Below are 23,586 nucleotides of genomic sequence, written 5' to 3' on the forward strand. Positions count from 1 at the left end.
TTTTTAAAATTATGAAATATTTCGAGCATTCGGAAAAGTACAGACAAGAGTATAACAGATGCCCATGTACCCACCACCCAGACTTCACAGATGTTAACATTTCTGTCGTCTTGCTATGGATCTTAGCATTTTAAGTACAGCTAACACACCACCCCCCAGCCCTTCCCCCATCATGCCCTTGGAAACCAGACTAGGACCACTATAGCTGATGTGCCATCATTCCCAAGTTACCCTTTCGATATATGTATGTAGCCATGAAATACACGATGTTGTTGTGTGTATTTAAATTTTAAGTATGTGTCATATTATAACTTCCGTTGGTAACTTGCTTTTCTCATCCTTGTCTGTTTTAATGCATGTGGAGTGCTTCTTCACTGGTTTTCACTGCTGCATAGAATTCCCTTGTGTGACTAAATCACAGCTCATTTACCCATTCTCCTACTAAAATGCAACATAATTTTTCAACATTTTCCATTTATAAAATATTTTTTTAGTTATAATTGGCATATGATACATGGTATGCATTAAAGCACACGATCCGATAAGTTTTTAAATATTTACCCACCATGAAACCATCTCTATGCTTGAAATAATGTACACACTCACCGCTTTGAGAGTCCCTCACCTCCCTGGTAATCCCTCCCTCCCTCCCAACCACGCGCCCCCCAATCCCCTCTCTGTGTCTAAGGCAACCACTGATCTGTTTCTGTCACTACAGGTTAGTTTGCAATTTCTAGAATTTTATATAATGGAATTGTCATATAATAGCCCTCTTTTTTTTTTCTGGCTCCTTTCACTCAGCTTGATTTTGAGATTTACCCATGTTGTTGAGGGTACGACAGTTCATTCTTTTCATTCCTGAATAGCAAGACAAAATATGTAAAACACTCAGAATGATTCCTAGCGTACAATAAGTGCTCAGTAAATGGAAGCTGTTATTCTAACAATATTAAAATCCTTCTCAAATTTAAGTTATAAATACGATACAAAAATCCCTGAGCCCCAACTGCCAAAACAAAAGGAGCATGAGCAAGCCCCTTTTGCTTGAAAAAAAAAAAAAGACGTTTAGCATAAGCTATGCTAAAGCAAAAATAATGTTTTTGAAAAAAATGTTCCAGCTTACAAACGGGCAATAACTTCACCCAGCAGGTCAATTCACTGAGGTCTCCAGAGGAGTGTTTTACAGCTCACTCATCCTGCTAGTCCATTGGATGCCATTTTTCTCAAATCAGATGTTCTTTTATAGAAAAGGCAGCTGCTTGATATTCCCTGCATCTTTCCTCTCTTATCGCTTCCAGCTCTGGGGTCTCCATTGAGTACTTTTCTAAACAGATTCAAAACTCCTTCAAATGCAAACAGGGCTTGTGTTTCAAGGCATTCACACTGCTTATCAGTGTGGATAGCACAGCTTTATTTGAAGTTTTTACTATGCCAAGCCCCTGTGTTATCAGTAATGCTTTTGACTGCAAGCAGCAGACAGCGTATTAAAAAGCAGAGACATCAGTCTATCTACAATGGTCCGTATAGTCAAAACTATGCTTTTTCCAGTAGTCATGTGGATATGAGAGTTGGACCATAAAGAAGGCTGAGTGCCCAAGAACTGATGCTTTCATCTTGTCCTGGGGAAGACTCTTGAGAGTCTCTTGGACTGCCAGGAGATCAAATCAGTCAATCCTACCTAAAGGAAATCAACCCTGAATACTCACTGAAAGGACTGATGCTGAGGCTGAAGCGCCAATCCTTTGGCCACCTGTGTGCTGCAGTCCATGTGGTTGCAAACAGTCAAACGTGACTGAACAACTGAACAACAACAAGGAGAAAATCTGATAATGACACAGAGTTTTTTCATGCAACAAGAAGTCTTGAGGTAGGTAGTTGCTAATGCTGAATCAATGGTTCAATGCTATTGAGGCTATAATATCTATTATTCTCTTAGACGCTACTTCAGGATAGCAGAGTCTCTGCTGCTCCAGCCATCACATCCACATTCCAAATAGAAAAAAAAAAAAAAAAGATAAAGGAAAGAGTTCGTGCCCTGGTCAGGAAACAGTAGCACTCCAGGAATCCCACAGATTTATGTGTCTGTTCAAAATTGTGTCACATGGCCAGTTTCTAGCTGGAACATAACTAAGGAGAAGGAAGATGGAAATGATGTCCATCAGGGATCTGATGACAGTCTCTATTTTTACAAAATGAGAAAATGAGGCTTAGAGGTCTTACGTGACCTCCCTCAAAGTTGCATAGTGATTTAATAGCCAAGCTGTCTTATTTCATTGAGCTGCCTATCCATCCACTTTGATAAGTTGTGCATCTACATTTCCATAAGAGAATGCCAACTTTGCTTCCACTTGTCTAATATCTGGAGCACATGGGTGTCTCTGCCTTTGACAATAAGTAGAAGAGGCCCTTCCGTTGTTCAGTGACACTCTCAGGCTTCACCTGACCACTTGCCAGCAGCTGCACCAATAGCAGGTTAATAACCCTGGCATCTGGGCTGAGGAGGCAGATCTGTGTCCCTCCAGCTGCTCTAAACACCACAGACCCAGGGCCACTGCTTCCTTTCCCTTCATTGGGTTATCATCTAATGATCCACTCTTGGATGTTGTTGAAGGTTAGGATGATCAAAGATAAATTAAAAAAAAAAAAAACCTCCTGTAAAAATCTAGGTTGAAGACCATGACCACTTTTCAGCCCAATACACCTTTTATAAGTTTCCTGGATACATGCCTTTTAGAACTGAGTGCCTAAAATTTGTTTTCCTACAAAAGTAGAAATGGGTTTATATCAGTGATCTGGAATGGCATGGCTACTGTAATTATACACAGATTGAGTTCTAAGCTTTCAAAGAGCCAGTTCATAAAGGACAATGTAACTATTCTTATTTCATTACAGTAACTATATCACCCATGATTAGTGGCTCAAATAAGTTTCTTCTACTATATAGTTTGAAATCACTTTTAATCTTTTTCAATTGGTCTGTTTTATGTCTATTTAAATAGCTTAAGTCTTTTCTCATTCATTTTGGAAATATAAGTGATTTTTGAGAACTAAAGGAATTTGCAATGACCCACCGACAGGACAGTTTAGAAAGGGAAAAAGAGGAGTAAAGAACTGGGTCACGGCATCGATGGACTTGTATTTGCAGTGCAATGGGAGTGAGCCAAAGCAATGCTCATCACAGTTCCGAATTCTCCTGACATCCAACTGTGACTTGAAGTATTAGCTCAACAAATATTTGAGTGTGTAATTACACTAATTAGATGGGAGCTCGGGTGTCTGAGTCCTTGTGTAAAACAAACCCATCACGTGTTCATTAAAAAGTTTAAAGCTGGATGAGACTTTGAAAGATCTGATCAAACTCTTGACCTCAAAGGAGCATTACATTATCACACAGATAGCTTTCAGCACTTGCCTGAATATCTTCCAAAAAGGAGATGCTGCACTGTGCTTAATGGCTCAGTCATGTCCAACTCTTTGCAGTCCCGTGGACTGTAGCCTGTCATGGACTGTAGCCTGCCATGGACTGTAGACAGGCTCTTCTGTCCATGGGGATTCTCCAAGCAAGAATACTGGAGTGGGTTGCCATGCCCTTCTCCAGGGGATCTTCCCAACCCAGGGATCGAACTCAGGTCTCCTGCATTGCAGGCAGATTCTTTTAACATCTGAGCCACCAGAGAAGCACAAGAATGGATAGGCTGCTGAAATGGGTAGCCTAGCCCTTCTCCAGGGGATCTTCCCAGCCCAGGAATCAACGGGGTCTCCCACATTGCAAGTGAATTCTTTACCAGCTGAGGCACCAGGGAAGTCCAAAAGGAGATGACACAGAATTAAATCATCAAAGACTTACCATCTAGTAGGCAAGATGCTCTACTTCGAATGGGGATTCAAAACATAAAGAAATTGAAAACAACACATTTAAGACTATAGGGAAATCATCCCGTAAATTTTAGCACCTCCAAATTATGGAATGCAATGCAGCAATTAAAAACCATGTTCTAGTAGGCTAGGTATTATCACATAAAAAGGTTTATAATATATGAAATGAAAAACAACATACACAGGCAGAATATACAATATAATTCCTATTTGGTAAAGGAAAAAAATCTAACAGAGCAAATACACTAGAGTGAAATAAACCAAAATATTGAAAGTTAGGCTTACTGCTAGGTGATAGAATTATGGGCAATTTTCATTTTCATCATTATGATTCTCTATGCTTTCCAATCTTTGTATAATGAGTATGTATTATTTTATAATTATGCAAAACATGTTATTTTTTGAAAGAACAAGTGAGGAGCCCTTACAATATAACTAAAATGTCTTAACATGTGAGAATTTGGATAATACTAAGGAAAAAGAGTTCAAACACAGAAACACAAATCAGGCCAATGCAAAGTGAAGACATGATTGATTATTAAGGATCTCTGTCAAAAAACATGGTCTGGCAGCATGTTAACTAAACTAGGGATTTCTGAAGGACAGGAGCCAGATCATAGTAACGTTTCAGAAGCAGTGTGCTATGGTGGGTACATAAGTTGCCATAGTCAGGCAGACCTGAGTTGGAATCCTGACTTTGTCTTCAGTAGCTGGATGACCTTGAATAAAGCCCCTTTATTTCCCTAAAGCTCAGTTTTCTCTTTTGTTGAGAGATGTTTTAGAGGTGATAATGATGCATGCTAGGGCTGCTCTGAAGGTTCAGTGATACGGTGCGTGTTACGTCGTCCGTGCAGACCCAGGTCCCTAGTGATGCCCAGCAAATGAATGACTGCAGGGCTCTGGTGCTCAGAGCCTGGAGGAATCCTGGGATGAGTGAGAAGGGCTCACAAGGTCTGTCTTCCCCAGCCATGTGAAAGAAGCATCGGGATCAGTATCAAGAGCCTTGGGTTCTAATTCCAGCACCACATTTAGCCTGTGTCAGCCTCTGTTTCTTTAGTTACAAAGAGGGTATGATAAACCTTTCTTTGCCTATTCATGGAGTTTGTTATCATATTAAGTCATGTATTCATTCATTCTTTAATCCGTTTTTGAATACCTTCCTCTGTGATAAATAATATCCTAGGGGCTGGGGTTATGACAATGAGGAAAACAGAGAAAGATTCCTGGCCTTTGGGAGTTTATAATGTGGAGGGACTGAAATAATAAACAAGATGAATAAGTAAGATATACAGGATATTAAGTGGTAATAAGTGTTAATAGAGGAAAACGAAGTCGGGGCCAGGCATAAGAGGTGGGGGGGGGGGCTTTTATTTGGGCTCAAGTGCTAGGGAAGGGCTTCCTAAGAAGATGGCACTTGAGTAAGTAAATGCCTGGTGTAAGTGAGGGAGCAAACTTCTGGCATTTAGGAGAAGAGATTGCAGACAGAGGACGCAGCCAGAGCAAAGACGCCATGGCCGTGGGTGACTCGTGAGTCAGAAACAGGATGGCGGGAGCAGAGGGAGTGAAGGCAGGAGCAGTGGGACAGGAAAACCGACATGGGGGTTTGCCCCGGTAGCCAGACAGGCTTTTGCTCCAAGCGAGATGGGACGCCACTGGGGGTTTTAAGCATGGGACTGGCACAGTCTGATTTACATCTTACAAGGATACCTCTGCCTGCTGTCTTGAGAACATAGAGCACGAATCTAAGGGCAAGAGCAGGAAGATCATTTGGCAGGATGTCGTGGACACCAGCCGTGAGAGTCTGGACGAAGATGGTAGCAGTGTTGTTGTTCAGCCGCTCAGTTGTGTCGGACTCTTTGCGACCCCATGGACTGCAGCAGGCCAGGCTTCCCTGTCCTTCACCATCTCTTGGAGCTTATTCAAACTCATGTCCATGGAGTCACTGATGCCATCCAACCATCTCATCCTCTGTCACCCCCTTCTCCTCCTGCCTTCAATCTTTCCCAGCATCACAGTCTTTTCCGTGAGTCAGCTCTTTCCATCAGGTGACCAAAGGATTGAACTTCAGCTTCAGCATCAGTCCTTCCAATGAATATTCAGGATTGATTTCCTTTAGGATTGACTGGTTTGATCACCTTGCAGTCCTAAGGACTCTCAAGAGTCTTCCCCAGCATCACAATTCAAAAGTATCAATTCTTCGCACTCAGCCTTCTTTATGGTCCAACTCTCTCATCCATACAATACTGGAAAAACCATAGCTTCGGCTATACTGACTTTTGTAAGCAAAGTCATGTTTCTGCTTTTGAATACACTGTCTAGATTTGTCATAGCTTTCCTTCCAAGGAGCAGATGTCTTATGTAAACCCACTTCTGTTCTTCCAGTTCTGCCTGGAAGCAGAACTCACTACTGTTTCATTCTAGATAAGACTTGGAGCAGAAGTCAGCCAAGAAGGGATCCAGTGTGTGTGTCTTTCCCGGGGAGGCCTCTCTTTTCTTAATCATCCTTTTGAGATAATCTGGTGTATTCCAAGCCCACTTCTTGCTAACTGACATGCTTTTCTCCTCAACAGTCTTCAAGTAGCATAAAAAGCTTAATCAACCCAAATTACAGGGTCTGCTTAATTCCAGGAGTTGATTTGAATATCATTGCTTCAGGAGGAGGAGAAACAAGTCTTCCTAAGGAGAGAATTTCCTATTAGAAGGATTGTTCACAAAAGCGTGTCCTTGGCAGCCCATTAATTATATTTCATTTTGACAGATCTCGTATATAGCTGTTATGTTTTAAGGGGGGTAGGAAGGTGTTGGGTGATTAATTGGTCGATAGTATATGTTAATTGCATGCTAATTAAATTTAAATTTAATTCCTATTTGGAACACTTAATTTAACTCAGGACCAGAAAATTAGAATATTCAAGCTTCTTAAAGGAACATGTCTTTCTATCTGTCACCTTCATATGTCTGTTGACACTTCCTCCTTGTTTACAAACTTGTTTTTCAAGAAAAGGGATGAGACGGTTCTTAGAGCCTCTAGCTGTAATAGTATTGGTTCTTGCAGTACATAAATATCTAATTGGTTTATTGAAAAAAAAAATATATATATATACCCTGTTACTTAGATTTTTTCTGAACAAGTTCTGTCAGGCTGGGAAAATGTACTCTTTGATTCCTTCCCTCTGGCTGGATAATTGAAGATGCAGCTCCAGGACAGAGTCTGTACTTAGTTTCTAGAAAGGCACGGAGATGCTCTGCTACCGCAAGGCAGGGGGCAGTGCATCCATGACACTGGGGGCTTCTGGGAAATTCCCTGAGGCTATTGTTTCTTCTCTCCCTCAGGGAAAACCCCAGGACTGAGAACACTGTTGACAAAATATCCAGGATTTCCTCCTTTACTGTCCAGGGGTGGAAGGGGAACCACATCCATCCTCTCCTCCTCTGTCTTAGGTAGAGAAGGGGTGTGTGTGTGTGTGTGTGCGTGTGTGCTAAGTCACTTCAGTCATGTCCAACTCTTTGTGACCCCATGGACTGTAGCCCCCCAGGCTCCTCTGTCCATGGGGTTTCCCAGGCAAGAATACTGGAGTGACCTGCATGCCCTTTTCCAGAGGAGGCCACACAGGTGCCACCTAGGGTCTGGTTGTTTGCAGATTTCCTTGAGGGTAGAGTACTAGGCCTTGGGACTTCTGTTTTTAGCCTGCAAAGAAAGCCATGGGCCTCACGTGTGGTAGAAGGAACATGGGTCTTGAAGTTTAACTGATTTGGATCTGTACCCTGGCACTACCTTAGACAAGTTAATTCATTCTTCAGAGTCTCAGTTCCGTCATCTGTGACAGGGGTGATGGTTCTAATCTTGCAGCACTGTTCTAAGGCTTCAGTGAGACCATAAATGTCTGTGCAAACCCAACACCGTGCACAGTCAGATGGCCGAGGCCTGGGCGCTGCTGTCACCACCCCTGCCTGGTCATCACCTGCCTCCCCTCTGGTCCTGTGGAGCTGCCTGCCCCTGGACGCAGCTCTCGCGTGCACACTGCACTGTGGCTCATCCTTGACACTGGACTGCCTTAGAACTGGCCTCTGAGCTTTGACGCTCCTTCCCTCACTAACTGGCTCTCTCCTCAGCTGTCCTGGAGAAGCCTCTGGAAAAGAAAGCTGGCAGAAACTACGGTCCCCCAGGCAATAAGAAGCTCATCTATTTCATTGACGACATGAACATGCCCGAGGTGGATGCCTATGGAACTGTGCAGCCTCACACAGTCCTCAGGCAGCACCTGGACTATGGCCACTGGTAAGCGAGCACACGGAGGGACTCGGCCGGGCAGGGGACAGGTCCAAAGCCGGTTTGTCCTGCTGGAGCTGTATATCTGAGCTCAGCTCTGGCACCAGAGAAGGCACTGGTCAGAAAAGCTACTGAGCTCTTATTTAAGGGAAAATGCCTATCCTTTCTTTACCATTTATCTCTAAAGTTGCCTTCTTCAAGCTTCCAAAGCATGATTAACCAGGACTCCCTTACCCCCCAACCCACACCTGAGTTCTATCACATTGAGCAGGGCCTTTGATGAGAATGCCTAACATATGCCTTAAATCAGTTAATTAACTTAAAAATTTTTTTAATTGGAGGATAATTGCTTTACTATATTGTGTTGGTTTCTGCCATACATCAACATGAATCAGCCATAGATATACATATGTCTCCTTCATCTTGAACCCCCCTCCCACCTCCCACCCCATCATACCCCTGTAGGTTGTCACAGAGCATCTGATTTGAGCTCCCTGTGTCATAACAGCAAATTCCCACACGGCAATGGGTATGTTTCTGTGCTGCTCTCTCAATTCGCCCCACCCTCTCTTTCACCCACTATGCCCATAAGTCTGTTCTCTATGTCAGCCTTTGTGTCTCAGAGCATCTCACAGGCTCCATTGTTATCTCCTGCACGTGTATTGTTTTTAATGGCAAAAGGTCTAAACTTACCAGAAACAAACAAACAAACAAAAACCAAGTCAGTGATTTGAGGCAACTCTGGCTTACCATCCTACCTCACACTGCATCCAGTAAGACCTTCCTGGAAATTCTACTGCATGGCCTTCGTATGTCACCTTTCTGCCCCCAGAAATACCCGCTTCATTCTTCTCCTCTCTCTCCAAGCTTGCCACCCAGCCTCCGCAGATGACCATACCCACTACCTCCATCTCTAGCTTCCACATCTATACAACGTAGCTGCCTCTCTGTGCCTCCCCCCACCACATCTCCCCTGAGGCTTAACCACCCACCACTATCTTTGTGTCCACTCTTTTTGCCTCTGAAATCTCACTTCACCTGTCAGTCCCTCCTGATCAGTTCCTTCACGGCAATATTTAAACTTGCATGAATTTACCTAGTGATAGTGAAGGTCGCTCAGTCGTGGCCGACTCTTTGCAACCCCATGGACTATACAGTTCATGAAATTCTCCAGGCCAGAATACTGGAGTGAGTAGCCTTTCCTTTCTCCAGGGGATCTTCCCAACCAGGGATCGAACCCAGGTCTCCCTCATTGCAGGTGGATTCTTTACCAGCTGAGCCACCAGGGAAGCGCAAGAATACTGGAGAGGGTAACCTATCCCTTCTCCAGTGGATCTGCCCGGCCCAGGAATAGAACCGGAGTCTCTTGCATTGCAGGCAGATTCTTTACCAACTAAGCTGTGTTCAAAAACATCATTTTCTGACTACTGCTCTGTCTCCCTCTGTGTTACCAGATTCTCTCCCCAGTTTCCAGTTCCTCATCTCCCACTCCCTCCTCCAGCCACAGAGACTAGGTTTCTGTTTTGTCTGCTTTACTATTCTTACTCAAACAGCTGTATCTTTACTGTGACATCCTGCAGACCCCACTGGGTCTCCACCCTTCTTTTCCATACACACTTGATATGGCTGACTGCTCTGTCCTCCTGGAAATCCTGGCTTTCTGGACACCACACATCCTTGACTTCCTCCTACATCTTTGCCCATCTTTGTGGTCTCTTCTTCCTGTTCTACTTCCATAGACATGGCATCCCTTAGGAATTTGTCCTCAGCTCTTTTATCTTCTCAGTTTCTCAATTTCCACCAATGGGTCTAGTCTTTTTTTAACCTCTCAAACACATGAGTGATTGGGCACATCCCAGCTCACCTTCACAACAGGCTCCTCTGGCTGAGCCCTCACTCATCTCTCACCTGCGGCTTCTGACTGTTCCAGGTATGATCGAAACAAACTGTCCCTGAAGGAGGTCATGAATGTCCAGTATGTTTCCTGTATGAACCCCACCTCGGGCAGCTTCACCATCAACCCCCGGCTGCAGGTATGTGGGGAACTGTGACCTTGGAGTCCTAAACATCACCTTCCAGACCAGATGTTACTGGTGTCTATGGGATAATGGCTTTCCACCCACCCAGCCTCTTTACATGGTAAATCATACAGGATGTGGACTTGTGTTTCCAGGGAGACAAAAAACACCTCAACCCAGGCCCCTTGAAGCTTTTGTTTTCTTTTTTTTATAATTAACTTCCGTTGGAGCATAGTTGATTTCCAGTGTTGTGTTAGTTTCTGCTGTACAGCAAAGTGAATCAATCATACACTCATCTTACACGCTAGTAAAGTAATGCTCAAAATTCTCCAAGCCAGGCTTCAGGAATACGTGAACTGTGAACTTCCAGATGTTCAAGCTGGTTTTAGAAAAGGCAGAGGAACCAGAGATCAAATTGCCAACATCTGCTGGATCATGGAAAAAGCAAGAGAGTTCCAGAAAAACATCTATTTCTGCTTTATTGACTATGCCAAAGCCTTTGACTATGTGGATCACAATAAACTGTGGAAAATTCTGAAAGAGATGGGAATACCAGACCACCTGACCTGCCTCTTGAGAAACCTATATGCAGGTCAGGAAGCAACAGTTAGAACTGGACGTGGAACAACAGACTGGTTCCAAATAGGAAAAGGAGTATGTCAAGGCTGTATATTGTCACCCTGCTTATTTAACTTATACGCAGAGTACATCATGAGAAACGCTGGACTGGAAGAAGCACAAGCTGGAATCAAGATTGCCAGGAGAAATATCAATAACCTCAGACATGCAGATGACACCACCCTTATGGCAGAAAGTGAAGAGGAGCTAAAAAGCCCCTTGATGAAAGTGAAAGTGGAGAGTGAAAAAGTTGGCTTAAAGCTCAACATTCAGAAAACGAAGATCGTGGCATCTGGTCCCATCACTTCATGGCAAATAGATGGGGAAACAGTGGAAACAGTGTCAGACTTTATTTTTCTGGGCTCCAAAATCACTGCAGATGGTGACTGCAGCCATGAAATTAAAAGACACTTACTCCTTGGAAGAAAAGTTATGACCAACCTAGATAGCATATTCAAAAGCAGCGACATTACTTTGCCAACAAAGGTCCGTCTAGTCAAGACTATGGTTTTTCCAGTGGTCATGTATGGATGTGAGAGTTAGACTGTGACGAAGGCTGAGCGCCGAAGAATTGATGCTTTTGAACTGTGGTGTTGGAGAAGACTCTTGAGAGTCCCTTGGACTGCAAGGAGATCCAACCAGTCCATTCTAGAGGAGATCAACCCTGGGTGTTCTTTGGAAGGAATGATGCTGAAGCTGAAACTCCAGTACTTTGGCCACCTCATGCGAAGAGTTGACTCATTGAGAAAGACTAATGCTGGGAGGGATTAGGGGGCAGGAGGAGAAGGGGACGACCCAGGATGAGATGGCTGGATGGTATCACCGACTCGATGAACGTGAGTTTGAGTGAACTCTGGGAGATGGTGATGGACAGGGAGGCCTGGCGTGCTGTGATTCATGGGGTCACAAAGAGTCGGACTGAACTGAACTGAACTGAACTCACACGCACACACACACACACACACACATCCACTCTTTTTAAAATTCTTTTCCCGTATAGGTCATTACAGAGTATTGAGTATATTTCCCTGTGCTATACAGTAGGTTCTTATTATCTGTTTTATGTATTGGAGTGTGTGTATGTCAGTCCTAATCTTCCAATTTATACCTCCCTCCTGTTCCCCCCTTGGTAACCATGAGTTTGTTTTCTACATCTGTGACTCTTATTTCTGTTTTGTAAATAAGTTCATTTGTACCACTTTTTAAAGAAGCTTTTCAAGCCAGATGGAATCATTGGGTTAGTCTAATTCAACTTGGCCTTCAGAATGAGAGAACTTCAGAGAGGTGAATGACCCTGCCAAGGTCACATGCATTCTCAGTATCAAGGTCAGATTTGGACCCAGAGTCCAGGTTCCCTTCTCTTTGTGATATGCCACACTGACATCTTTGATCAGAGGTCCAAAGCCCTTCATTCATTCTAGGCTCAACCAAGTTTGGGTTTAATGTGAGAAGTGCGGCCAGAATGTAGAATTCAAAGCCCTTCTAAGAATTCTTGGCCACCGTATCCAAATCCAGAAGAGATGATTTCTGTTCTGTGACCACAGAGGGTAACTCGTGGCCTCCTCCCTGTGGCTCTTTTTTTCCCGAGCAGCGTCACTTCAGTGTGTTCACCCTTTCCTTCCCGGGAGCAGACGCCCTGTCCTCCATCTACAGCGCCATCCTGACTCAGCACCTCAAGCTGGGCAGCTTCCCGGCAGCGCTGCACAAGAGCGTCCCCCAGCTGCTCCATCTGGCCCTCACCTTCCACCAGAAAATCGCCACCACGTTCCTTCCCACAGCGATCAAATTCCACTACATCTTCAACCTCAGGGACTTCGCCAACATTTTCCAGGTGAGTCCGACCTCTCCGAGACCCCTTCGGAGGCTTGACAATGACCCTGTTCTCTCCATCCTTGGCCAAACTCTTCAACAAAGGCATGGTTCTTATGGGGTGATGAACATATGAGTAAACAGAGTACTGTGGGATCTGTGTGGGTCTATTCAACAGAACAGCGTTCCGGGCCTTCCCTGCCCGGATTCCCTGGTGATTCAGTGGTGAGGAAGCCACCTGCCATTGCAGGAGACGTGTGTTCAATCCCTGGTCTGGGGAGACCCCACGTCTGGGGAGGTCCCACATGCCCCAGAGCAGCTAAGCCCATGCACCACAACTGTTGAGCCCAAGTGCCACAGCTACTGCAGGCTGAGTGCCCTAGAGCCTGTGCTCCAAAACAAGAGAAGCCACCACAATGAGAAGCCCGAGCACCTCTACTAGAGAGTAGACTCTACTCTCTGCAACTGAAGAAAAAGCCCTTGCAGTGACCAACATCCAGCACAGCCAAAATTTTTTAAAATATAGAATTCTATTAGTCGATTGAATTACTTCTCCGTAAGCTGGATGCACTTTTTGAGTTGGTTCCTTCAAGCTGAATATGGCTCAACATTTCAAAGATAATGTTACGTAATGATTTCAGCCTAGGGAAAAAGAGAGTGGCATGGAAGAAAGATAAAAATATTTTGCAGACCCTGCTGGTCCACACATCTTTCTTGAGATGTGAGAGAATGTCCCCTAAACCATGCAGGAGGGCTCTGCTTCCTATAGAAGCTATATGGTGCTACTCCTAAGACATCATCCTCCAGCCCCTGGGATGCCTCAGTCCTAAAAACTCTGGGTTCTTTCCCAGGTCAAAACCATTTCAGAATAGTGATGCTCTTCTAACTAGGGATGGCCTGTGTCTGCCTGGTGCTTCCACTTGCTTGGCCCCACACTGTCAAAACCTCCAGAGGGCAGCTCAGCAAACCTGGCCCCTTCTTCCCCTGCTCAGGTAACCCATCCTCACAACATGGGTCTATAACCCTCCCATCCTGGAGGAGAATCTGCAGAAACTCCTTCTCAGAGGGACCCTTCTCCAGGACAGCTCTGAGCCATTTTTGAGGGAAAGTGCCTTTTATACCAAGCAGAGGCCACACCTGTAGGGAAATGTCAACTTGACCAGGGAGCAAGGTTTGACCCTCCATGGGGAGCACATTGATAATTACCCAGGGTGAAGAGCCGAGTCATTGGAAAAGACCCTGATGCTGGAAAGGATTGAAGGCAAAGTGAGAAGTGGGTGGCAGAGGATGAGATGGTTAGATAGCATCACCAACTCAATGGACATGAGTTTGAGCAAACTCCGGGAGACAGTGGAGGACAGGAGAGCCTGGTGGGCTACGAGGTTGCAAAGAGATGGACATGACCTAGTGACTGAGCAACAGCAACACTCAGGGCACTACCTGTGCAGGTAGGACTCTGGGAAACCTCAGACTAGCAAAGGTCCAGGCACTGAGGCCATGGGGCTTGCGGGTTCCATGGTCGTAAGGAGCAGAAATGCACTCAACATTAGTTCAGTGATCTGAGAGCAGCGTTCCCAAAAGGCTCACCCAGAGGGTGAGCCCCACAGCCAGGCCAAGTCTCTGAGAGCACATGTGACCTGACCCAGGTGCCTCCAAACATTCACTTATTAACTTATAAATGAGGAAACAGACCCACTGAGCTTACACTGATTCACCTAAGAGCGCACAGCCAGCCAGGGAAGGAACTGGACTAGAACCTAGGTCTTCCGGTCCCCCTTCCAATATGCCATTCTGTTCTCATCCATCCTTTTGATGAAACAGCCTAAGACAATTAAGGCAACAAGAAGGACCCAGCTCCCTGGCCCTCAGACCTGGACAGTAGCAATGTTTGTGCACCTCCACCCCCAGCTCCCATTTATCAAGTATTAATTGAGAAAGACTTTAAAAATGTTTATTTATGTATGTGTTTACTTTTGGCTGCTCTGGGTCTTCATGGCTGCACTCGGGCCTTCTCTCGTGGTGGCAAGCAGGGGCTACTCTCTAGCTGGGGCGCACGGGCTTCTCATTGCGGTGGCTCCTCTTGTTGCCGAGCACAGGCTCTAGAGCACAGGCTCAATAGTTGTGGCGCACGGGCTTAGTTGCCCCACAGCACGGGGGGTCTTCCTGGACCAAGGATTGGACTTGTGTCTTCTGCTTTGGCAGGTGGATTCTTAACCACTGGACTACCAGGAAAGGCACTTTTTTTTTTTCCCCAATCACACAAGCCATCTCTTAAATCTCACTGAAGCAGGATGAGACACAGGTGTCACCGTCTGCATTTTCCAAATGAACAAAAAGGAGTTAAGTTGTTAGATAGAATTCCCATGGCTCATAGTGGCAGAATGAAAGGGAAAAGAAGCATCAGGTCTCCCTCACACGATGCACTGAGCCGGCTCCTGCCTGGACAGCACCTTGTCACCTGTGCAACCTAAAATTCATACTCACGACAGCCCTTTGGGATGCACATTATTATCCCAATTTAACAGAGGCTGGAGAAGTTGCCAGCTCATAGATGACAGCGTGAATGCTCGGGGAGGTAGAAAAGTATGCGCGGTGTTGGAATAACAAGTAGGCGGGAACAGGCCTCGTAGATGTCGCCAAGCCACAAGATTGGGGAGGGAACTTTGAGATCAGAGAGGATCTTTGTAAAAGGTCCAACTTCAGTCTGTAATAAAGCTGGCATTTATTGAGCCAGTCCTATGCCCTCTGCATCTATTAGCTAGTGATTTAATCCTCAAGACAGCCATTTCAGGTGCAAGACTGACCACTTCCAATTTGGAAATGATCACAGACAAGTCAGTAGCTCGAGTATGTTCTCATAACTGCCAAGCAGTAGCCTCATACCCCAGATGAGTTGGGGGAGTCAGCTCTCTTGTGTGGGGATTCAATCTGCCAAGGTGTCCTGAGGAAGGAGGGTCCCAGTCCAGCTTGTGTTAGGTCCTCCCTAGACAGGGAGGAACTAGGAGGAGAGGTATGGTGTGGGGCTAAGTCTGTTTCTTTTCCAGACTCAGCCAGCCTGAGTAGCAACCCCTGGGCTCTGTGTCCCAGCCCGACCTCTGCAGCCTGCCAGCTGTCAGCTCCCAGCCCCAAATGTGGGACGTGCACCCCCAGTGGAGAACCTGCCTCTGTCCATCCACGCAGCCCCTCACCCTCCTCCCGCAGAACAGAGTTTTGAGCCCACAGCTTGGCTACAGCCTCCCCCTCCTGCCCCTTTCTCAGCCTGCTTGCCTAAAGGCCTGACAGGAGAGCTGTAAGGAGGGTTGAATGCTCCCAAGGAGACAGGTGCTGTCTGAAGAACACGCCGTTTTCCTCCATCCAGCTTGATCCAAGTTTCCATCATTCAGCCCTTCTCTGCACTTCACTCACTCTGTCTAGGATCCAGACGTCAGGACAGAACTTGATCGTGCTCTGAGCAGAAATCATTAAGCATTCCCATCTCAGTGCTACACAAAACTGTCTGAGTTGGTGCAAAGTTTGTCCTTGACACGCTCTCATCGACTCAGCCCTTAATTGTCAGTCAGCCTGAGCATCTGGCTGTAACGGGGCTTGTAAACTTCAGCTGATGGCTCTCCTTGCTCCCAGAGTCAGCACTGGTGGCGGGGCTCCTTCTTGCCATCTACACTTCACACAGGGCTGGTACCAGGAGATCCAGGAAGCAGACAGGGGCCAAAGGGACCTAATGAGATTTCTTTTTCTCTAAAATAAACTCTTTTTAAAGTCTCACATCCAAGCCGAAAAGTGCCAAAGTCATGAACACACAGCTCAGTTAATTGTCACAAAGTCATCACAGCTACATAACCATAACTCAAATCAAGAACTACTTTTCCAATAAATACATTTTATAAAAAAAGAAGTACGTTCCCAGCATCCCTGAAACCCCTCGTTTTTCTTTCTTCTGTTTACTCTTAAAAAAAAAAAATGAAGTTTTTCTTTTCATTGTACTCACCTGTTCATTTGGCCGCGTTGGATCTTTGTCACTGCGTGCAGGCTTTCTCTAGTTGTGCAGCGACTTCTCATTGTGGTGGCTTCTCTTGTTGCAGCTTGTGAGCTCCAAGTTGCGCAGCTTCAGTAGTTGTGGCTCTTGAACTCTAGAGCATGGGGTCAGTAGTTGCAGCAAACCACCTTAGTTGACCCGTGGCATGTGGGGTCTTCCCAGACCAGAGACAGAACCTGTGACTCCTGCTCTGGCAGATGGATTCTCAACCCCTGGGCCACCAGGGAAGTCCTCCATTCACTCTTTTCTCGTCCTCTCAGAGCTAAAATACTGTCTGGACTTCTAGCCCCATACGGTATTTCAGCCCATTTTGGGACTTTATATAAATGCAAGTTGTATGGTAAAGGCACTTGTGTACTTTTGTTCAATATTATGTTTGCACCTATATACACAATCATGCCATTGGTAAAAATGAATCATAGTAACAATTTCTTTCTTTCTGACCCTTAAGTCTTCCCTTTGCTTTTTCTTACCTGCCACCTCAAGGAACAGACGTAGTGAGAGTGGCCTTTCTCGGCATTCCTAATTTTAAGGGAAAGTGTTTACAATAGTTGGCTGTTAAGTGTGATGCTTACTATAGATTTTCATGGATGCTCTTTACCAGTTTAAGAAAATTTCTTTAAGTTTATAATTTACTAAGAGTTTTTTTTTTATCATGAATATATGTTGAAACTTAAATGGTTTTTTCTATATCTGTTGAAATTACTGTATCTATTTTTTTTCTCTTTTTGTTTTCTGGAAATGGGATAAATTACATTGATAATTTTTGAGTAATCAACCCAACTTAGTTGTTAACATGGTGAACTTACTTTATTTTTTGGATTCCTCTCATTATTTTTCTTCTATATAATGTTTGCGCCTATATTAATACGATTTTCCTATCATTTTTCTTTCTGCCAGTGTTCTAAGGTTATGAAGTCCTCATAAAATGCACTGGGAATCGTTTCCTCTATTTCTACTCTCAGGAAGATTTTTTTTAAGACACTGTATTGTGCCTTCCTTAAATGTCATAAGAATTTAATGATGAAACCATCTGGAGTTTTTTTGTGAAAGAGTTTCCATTATAAATTCCATTTTTTAAATACATATTAGGCAATTCACATTTTCTCCTTCTTTTTGCATCAATTGTGGTCAGATGTCAGTGTCATCAGCTTCTAGTTTATTAGCATAAAATTGTTTATAGTATCCTGCTGTTATCTTTAAGTATCTGTTTTATCTGACACATGCTCTCTTTTTTTGTTCTGGCTATTGATTATGTGTACCTTCTCTGTTTTTCTCTTTTTATCTTCAATCAGCCCTGCTAGAGAGTAGGGCTAATTGTGCTCGTCTTTGCAAAAGAAACTGAAAAAGAGACGTATGTCAATATTATGTGTTTGATTTTATTGGTTATCTCTATTTGATACATTTTTGTATACAAATTTATTAAAATTTGCTCTTTTCTTTATAATCTCTTTCTTCCTACTTACTCTAGGATCGAGGTGAGTTTGTTCTTGTTCTTCTATCTTCTTGACTTGGCTACTTAGATCATTAATCGTCAGCCTTTCACCTCCTGTTATGACCAGATCTTCATGCCGTGCAGGTGACTCTGAGCATCATTCTGTCTGTAGTGAAAGTGTTAGTTGCTCAGTTGTGTCTTGACTCCGTGACCCCATAGACTGTAGTCCACCAGGCTCCTCTGTCCATGGATTTCTCCAGGTAAGAATACTGGAGTGGGTAACCATTCCCTTCTCCAGGGGAATCTTCCCAACCCAGGGATCGAACCCAAGTTTCCCTCACTGCAGGCAGATTCTTTATTATCGGAGCCACCGCGGAAGCCTGTTCTGTCTGTAATGACGTACAATTAAAGGACTCCTTTTCTTGTAAGATAAGACAGAAGTCAGTGAGGGCAAACAAGGCATCGATGAATTTTAAGTTATAGGATTTGAAATTGTCAAGAGGCTCTGATCTCAGGGCTCTCCATTTTTCCATAAAGAAGGTTGGAGCATTGGCTAATAGTAACAGGGAAGCAATGGAAATTTGAAAAGAATAGTAAGTATTTAGAATTTATTTATAGGAAGGAGAACTTACTAGAGGTGAATAACTAGATTGCTGACCTGTAAAAGTTAGCTATATTCCTTCCAGCCCTCTGTTGTCCTTCTGATTTGAATTAACAGTCATCACCCAGATTAGCTTTCAAAATGGCACTTGTAGGGTTGAAATACAGCAGAGAAGCCACCTCACCCATTTCTGTGGTGATTTGGAAAGTAGTTGTTGAAATTCCAGGATCTCAGGTCAGGCAGACCTGGCTTCAAAGCTGGGTGGTTTTGAACTAAGGCCACTTATTACCCTATACTGTAGAGCACGCTTTCTTTCTTTCGGAATCACACCCTTCACCTTATGCTGAATGGCTATTGTAAAAATTACTTTGTAGGTCCATCATGGTGGTTAAGTGAGCTTTGTCTGGAGGAATATCTAATTCAGTGCCTGTTGCATAACTGGCTTCCATCAATAGTAACTGTTGAAGCTTTACATTGCTATTCATGTTATTTTTGTTGCTGTTTATTCTCCTTACAGGGTATTCTCTTCTCCTCTGTGGAATGTGTCAAGTCCACACAGGACCTAGTAAATCTCTATCTGCATGAATCGAATCGGGTTTATCGGGATAAGATGGTGGGAGAGAAGGACCTTGATCTTTTTGATAAGATCCAGGTAGACGTGGTCAAGAAAATTTTTGATGTGAGTATTGCCCTGTGAATTTCTGCTTACATCTGAAAAAGAATGGTGATTATGCAAGGATCACCCAAATGATAAAAATCTAGCCCTTAAATTGAAGAAAATCATATTTAGATAAAGAAAGAAAGTCTGTCCTTAGCGTGACAAAGTGGAAAATTCTGGGGCAAGAAAAGATACAAATTAACCATAGAATCTCGGTGTTGTGAGGTCTGTGAAGACCATCTGACCATATCCTTGTCCTTTCCCCAAACTGGTCATCCCAGCTGACACACCGGCCTCCTTGGAAATTCAGTCTCGTCTCTGCAGAGCCAGCTACTTTGGAACTGCTATTGGCTGGAAATTTGGAACAAGTTTGAAACTTAGGACATTTGGAACAACTCCTGAGACTGAAGATTTATTTAAATAGTGATTTAAAATTTATTTTCTGGGTTATGCCCCTGCTGTTGAACAGCATGCTGATCACCTCCTTCCCAAGTGAGTCCTCTAGTCTGAACCTTAGAAGGAAAGAGTGGCAGGTGGGAACAATTGCTCATGCGGACATAAACTCCTCCTGATGCATTAGAAAGCCTGTTCTTTCTTGGACTCACTTTCATAACAATCTACACCTCTCAAAATCTCAAATATTGGGGGTTTGATAAGTAAACAATTCCTTTCTGGATTAAAAAAGAATAACTGTCCATTTGAAACTTCAAGGATACCTTGGTAGTGACGAGACAAAGACTCCCTATCTTTTAAGTCAGTTGAGTTGTACTGGGTATTTTATTTTCTTAAACATAATAAAGTTTGTCTCCACTTTGTGTGGAACCAGACCCAAGAGTTGGTCAGGAGGGTCCTTGCCCCTGTGTCTCGTCACCAGGACCTTGAAGAGACTGTGGCGCAGACCCGAAGCCTGAACATCTATTGCCATTTTGCACACGGTATTGGGGAGCCCAAGTACATGCCTGTCCAGTCGTGGGAACTTCTGACCCAGATGCTGGTGGAGGCCCTGGAGAACCACAACGAAGTCAACACAGTGATGGACCTGGTGCTCTTCGAGGACGCCGTGCACCACGTGTAAGTGTGTGTCTCCTCTTGCCTTTCTTCAGCTGTCTCCCCTTCCCAGTGTCAGGTCTCACGGGGGCATTTGAGGACACCTAGATAAAACCGGGAAAGCAGCGACTGCTTCTGCCATGAGGGTCAAGATGGCAGCTGGTAGAGCAGCTTCTGCCACTGACCGTGGGGGGCAGTGTCGTGTTAAACTCTGGAGGAACGGGATTTGTTTACATGCTTGCCATTTACAATCCTGGTCCTGACCACAGTGACACCAGGGGAGAATGGAAGGTCATCAAATAAGGCAGCAGAAGGGCTGAGGACCTGTGTTCCCAACCCACCCTAGTCCAGTGAGATCGAAAGTTTTAAGTGCACATGTTTCGAAAAATTTACTGTCCTTTTAAGTCTTGCTCCTGTCAAGTGAATGGGCTTCCCAGGTGGCTCAGTGGTAAAGAATCACCTGCCAATGCAGGAGACACAGGTTCCATCCCTGGGTCGAGAATATCCCCTGAAGAAGGAAATGCAACTCACTCCAGTATCCTTGCCTGGGGAATTCCATGGGCAGGAGAGCCTGGTGGGCTACAGTCTGTGGGGTCACAGAGAGTCACACATGACTTAGTGACTGAGCATGCCCTAAGCACGCAGGCTATCAAGTGAACCATGGAGAATGGTCTCCAAACCTCCCAGACAGTGTGAACCTGAGCCTCATTTACCACCCTTCCTGCCTTCTGCAGTCACTCCACCCTGCCCCCTGCTGCCCAGGGTCTCCAACAGCAAAATCCTCTTGGTCTTCCACTTCCCTGAACTTCCTCACTGATGAATTCTTACTGAAACCTAACTGATCCCTGGGTTGAGGAAAGTGTGTTTTTCTTCCCCCTTCTATCTTCCCCCTTCTATATGCCCCAGGGCCTAGAAAGAGGTAGAGGCCTTCCTACTCGCCTCACTCCATGCCGGTGACATTTCTCTGTACCAAACAATATAGTGAGACGCACAGGTAACTCAGCTTACGGGCACCACTGCGCACAGTGCCCAGGAGGGAGTCTGTACACACTTTCCCAGGAGCCCACAGGCCCGGCTGAGAGCCAGGCCCCAATTCAGGTCCTCGTCCTGCCACTGAGGGGTACTGGTACTGTGCAAAGGACACAACTGCCCCAGGCCTCGGTTTGCTCCTCCAGAAAGTAAGGACTTTTGAGGGTCCTGCCTGTCAAGGGCTTTGCGCTGCATAAGAGTCCCTGAGATGAGAATCTTTGTCTTTTCGATGTTGTTTCCTTTCCCTAAAAGCACCTTTTCTCTCCTACCAACTTCCTTCACCGTTCCAGCACACTCTCCTTCTGCTTCCTCTGAAAGCTTCACGCTAGATCGTTCCTCCTGCTTTTGGCATAATCTTTGTCTTTTTCTTTGTTCTTTTGCTCCAAAGTATGTTTTTCTGCCTCCTCTTCTTCCTCTTAGAATCACTTCGTGTTTATTAACACACAAAAAAAGGAATTTCTCTCATGCCCCTTCTTTTGCGCATCTTATCGGCGCTCTCTCTCTCTCTCTCTCTCTCTCTCTCTCTCTCTCTCTCTCTCTCTCTCTCTCTCTCTCGTGTGTGTGTGTGTGTGTGTGTGTGTGTGTGTGTGTGTGTGTCCAGTCTTCAATAAGCCAGTTTCCTCCAGCTGTGCTGCGGTACATCTTCAGCTTTTGTTTTTAATCTCCCAGAAGCTCAGTAATGGGCTTAACTCAGACTGCCTTGGTTTTCTAGCCCAGGCACCCTTTAGAATATTGATCTTCCTTTTAGATTTTCTGATTTAAATGCAGAGTCCTTTGCCCTCATCAGAGGTTGTTAATGAATCCCCCAGCTGGTGTCCGATGCTGACAGTTGCAGACTTCACCATTCTTCTTTGAAAGCTTCAGCTCTAATGATGCATTTCCATTTAGCTATAGACTAGCGTGGAGCACGCTGAGCTGACTTCAGGCCTTCCGGAACAGAGCTGGGTGTTGGGCGGCCCGCAGAACCTGCTTGAGTTTCTCCTTCCCCTTGCCTGCCTCTCTCCGCGTCAGTTCATCCCTTGCTGCTGCTCAGTTGGTCAGTCGTGTCCGACTCTTTGCGACCCCATGGACTGCAGCACGCCAGGCCTCCCTGTCCGTCACTGTCGCCCTGAGTGTGTTCAAATTCATGTCCATAGAGTCAGTGATGCCACCCAACCATGTCATCGTCCATGGCTGTCGTCCCCTTCTCCTCCTGCCCTCAGTCTTTCCCAGCATCAAGGTCTTTTCCAGTGAGCTGGTCTTTGCATCAGGTGGACAAAGAATTGGAGCTTCAGCATCAGTCCTTCCAATGGATATTCAGCATAGATTTCCTTTAAGATTGACTGGTTTAATCTCCTTGCTGTTCAAGAGTCTCTCAAGAGTCTTCTCCAGCATCACAGTTTGAAAGCATCAATTCTTTGAAGCTCAGTCTTCTTTTAAGGTCCAACTCTCACATCCATACATAACTTCTGGAAAACCCACAGCTTTGACTATGCAGACCTTCATTGGCAAAGTGATGTCTCTGCTTTCGAATATGCTGTCTAGGTTTGTTATATCTTTTCTTCCAAGGAGCAAGCGTCTTTTAATTTCATGGCTGCAGTCACCATCTGCAGTGATTTTGGAGCCCAAGAAAATGAAGTCTGTCATTGTTTCCATTTTTCACCAACTATTTCCCATGAAGTGATGGGATCAGATGCCATGATCTTTGTTTTTTGAATGTTGAGTTTTAAGCCAACTTTTTCACTCTCCTGTTTCACCTTCATCAGTTCATCCCTGCACTGCCCCACCCCCAACCCCGCCTCCTTTTTTGAATCTGAAGAGAGGGCCTGGACATTTTAGCACCGTCATTTCTCCTTTTGTCACCATAGGCAGCCATTTCTCATGTAGACACAAAGCAGATGATTCCTTGCAACTTCTTCACCCCCAGATGTGATGCTTAGTATAAGGTCTTGGGTGTTCTGCTTCGATTTAACAAAAATTTCTTGAATCCCTTCAATGTGCTAGCACTATAGAGAAAGCAAGCTGGGTATGCACACTTCGGATGTCTAGAAACTCTGGTTTAATAATGGATCAGGAGAAGTATACATCTGTCTGATATAAGACAGAGTATCAAAACTGAGTAACTATAAATAAAAAAGTGAAATCATAAAATGAGCTGAAGTAGGTCAGTGAAAATCTCCTGAATATTTGTTGTGTTCTGTGCTCAGTCATGC

At 44.8% G+C, this 23,586-nt stretch overlaps 1 protein-coding gene across 1 annotated transcript in view; it reads left to right on the forward strand.

The window, feature by feature from the left end:
- The window catches only part of DNAH9 (dynein axonemal heavy chain 9), a 285,692-nt gene that overhangs the window by 145,166 nt on the left and 116,940 nt on the right, over positions 1–23,586 (forward strand). Inside the window, exons 39-43 of the mRNA XM_069603577.1 lie at positions 7,990–8,155; positions 10,077–10,179; positions 12,374–12,613; positions 19,178–19,339; positions 20,193–20,389. Coding sequence (XP_069459678.1) covers positions 7,990–8,155; positions 10,077–10,179; positions 12,374–12,613; positions 19,178–19,339; positions 20,193–20,389 — 868 coding nt within the window. The remainder of the gene's footprint in view (positions 1–7,989; positions 8,156–10,076; positions 10,180–12,373; positions 12,614–19,177; positions 19,340–20,192; positions 20,390–23,586) is intronic.

The sequence above is a fragment of the Ovis canadensis genome, chromosome 11 (assembly GCF_042477335.2).
Source record: "Ovis canadensis isolate MfBH-ARS-UI-01 breed Bighorn chromosome 11, ARS-UI_OviCan_v2, whole genome shotgun sequence".
NCBI lineage: Eukaryota > Metazoa > Chordata > Mammalia > Artiodactyla > Bovidae > Ovis > Ovis canadensis.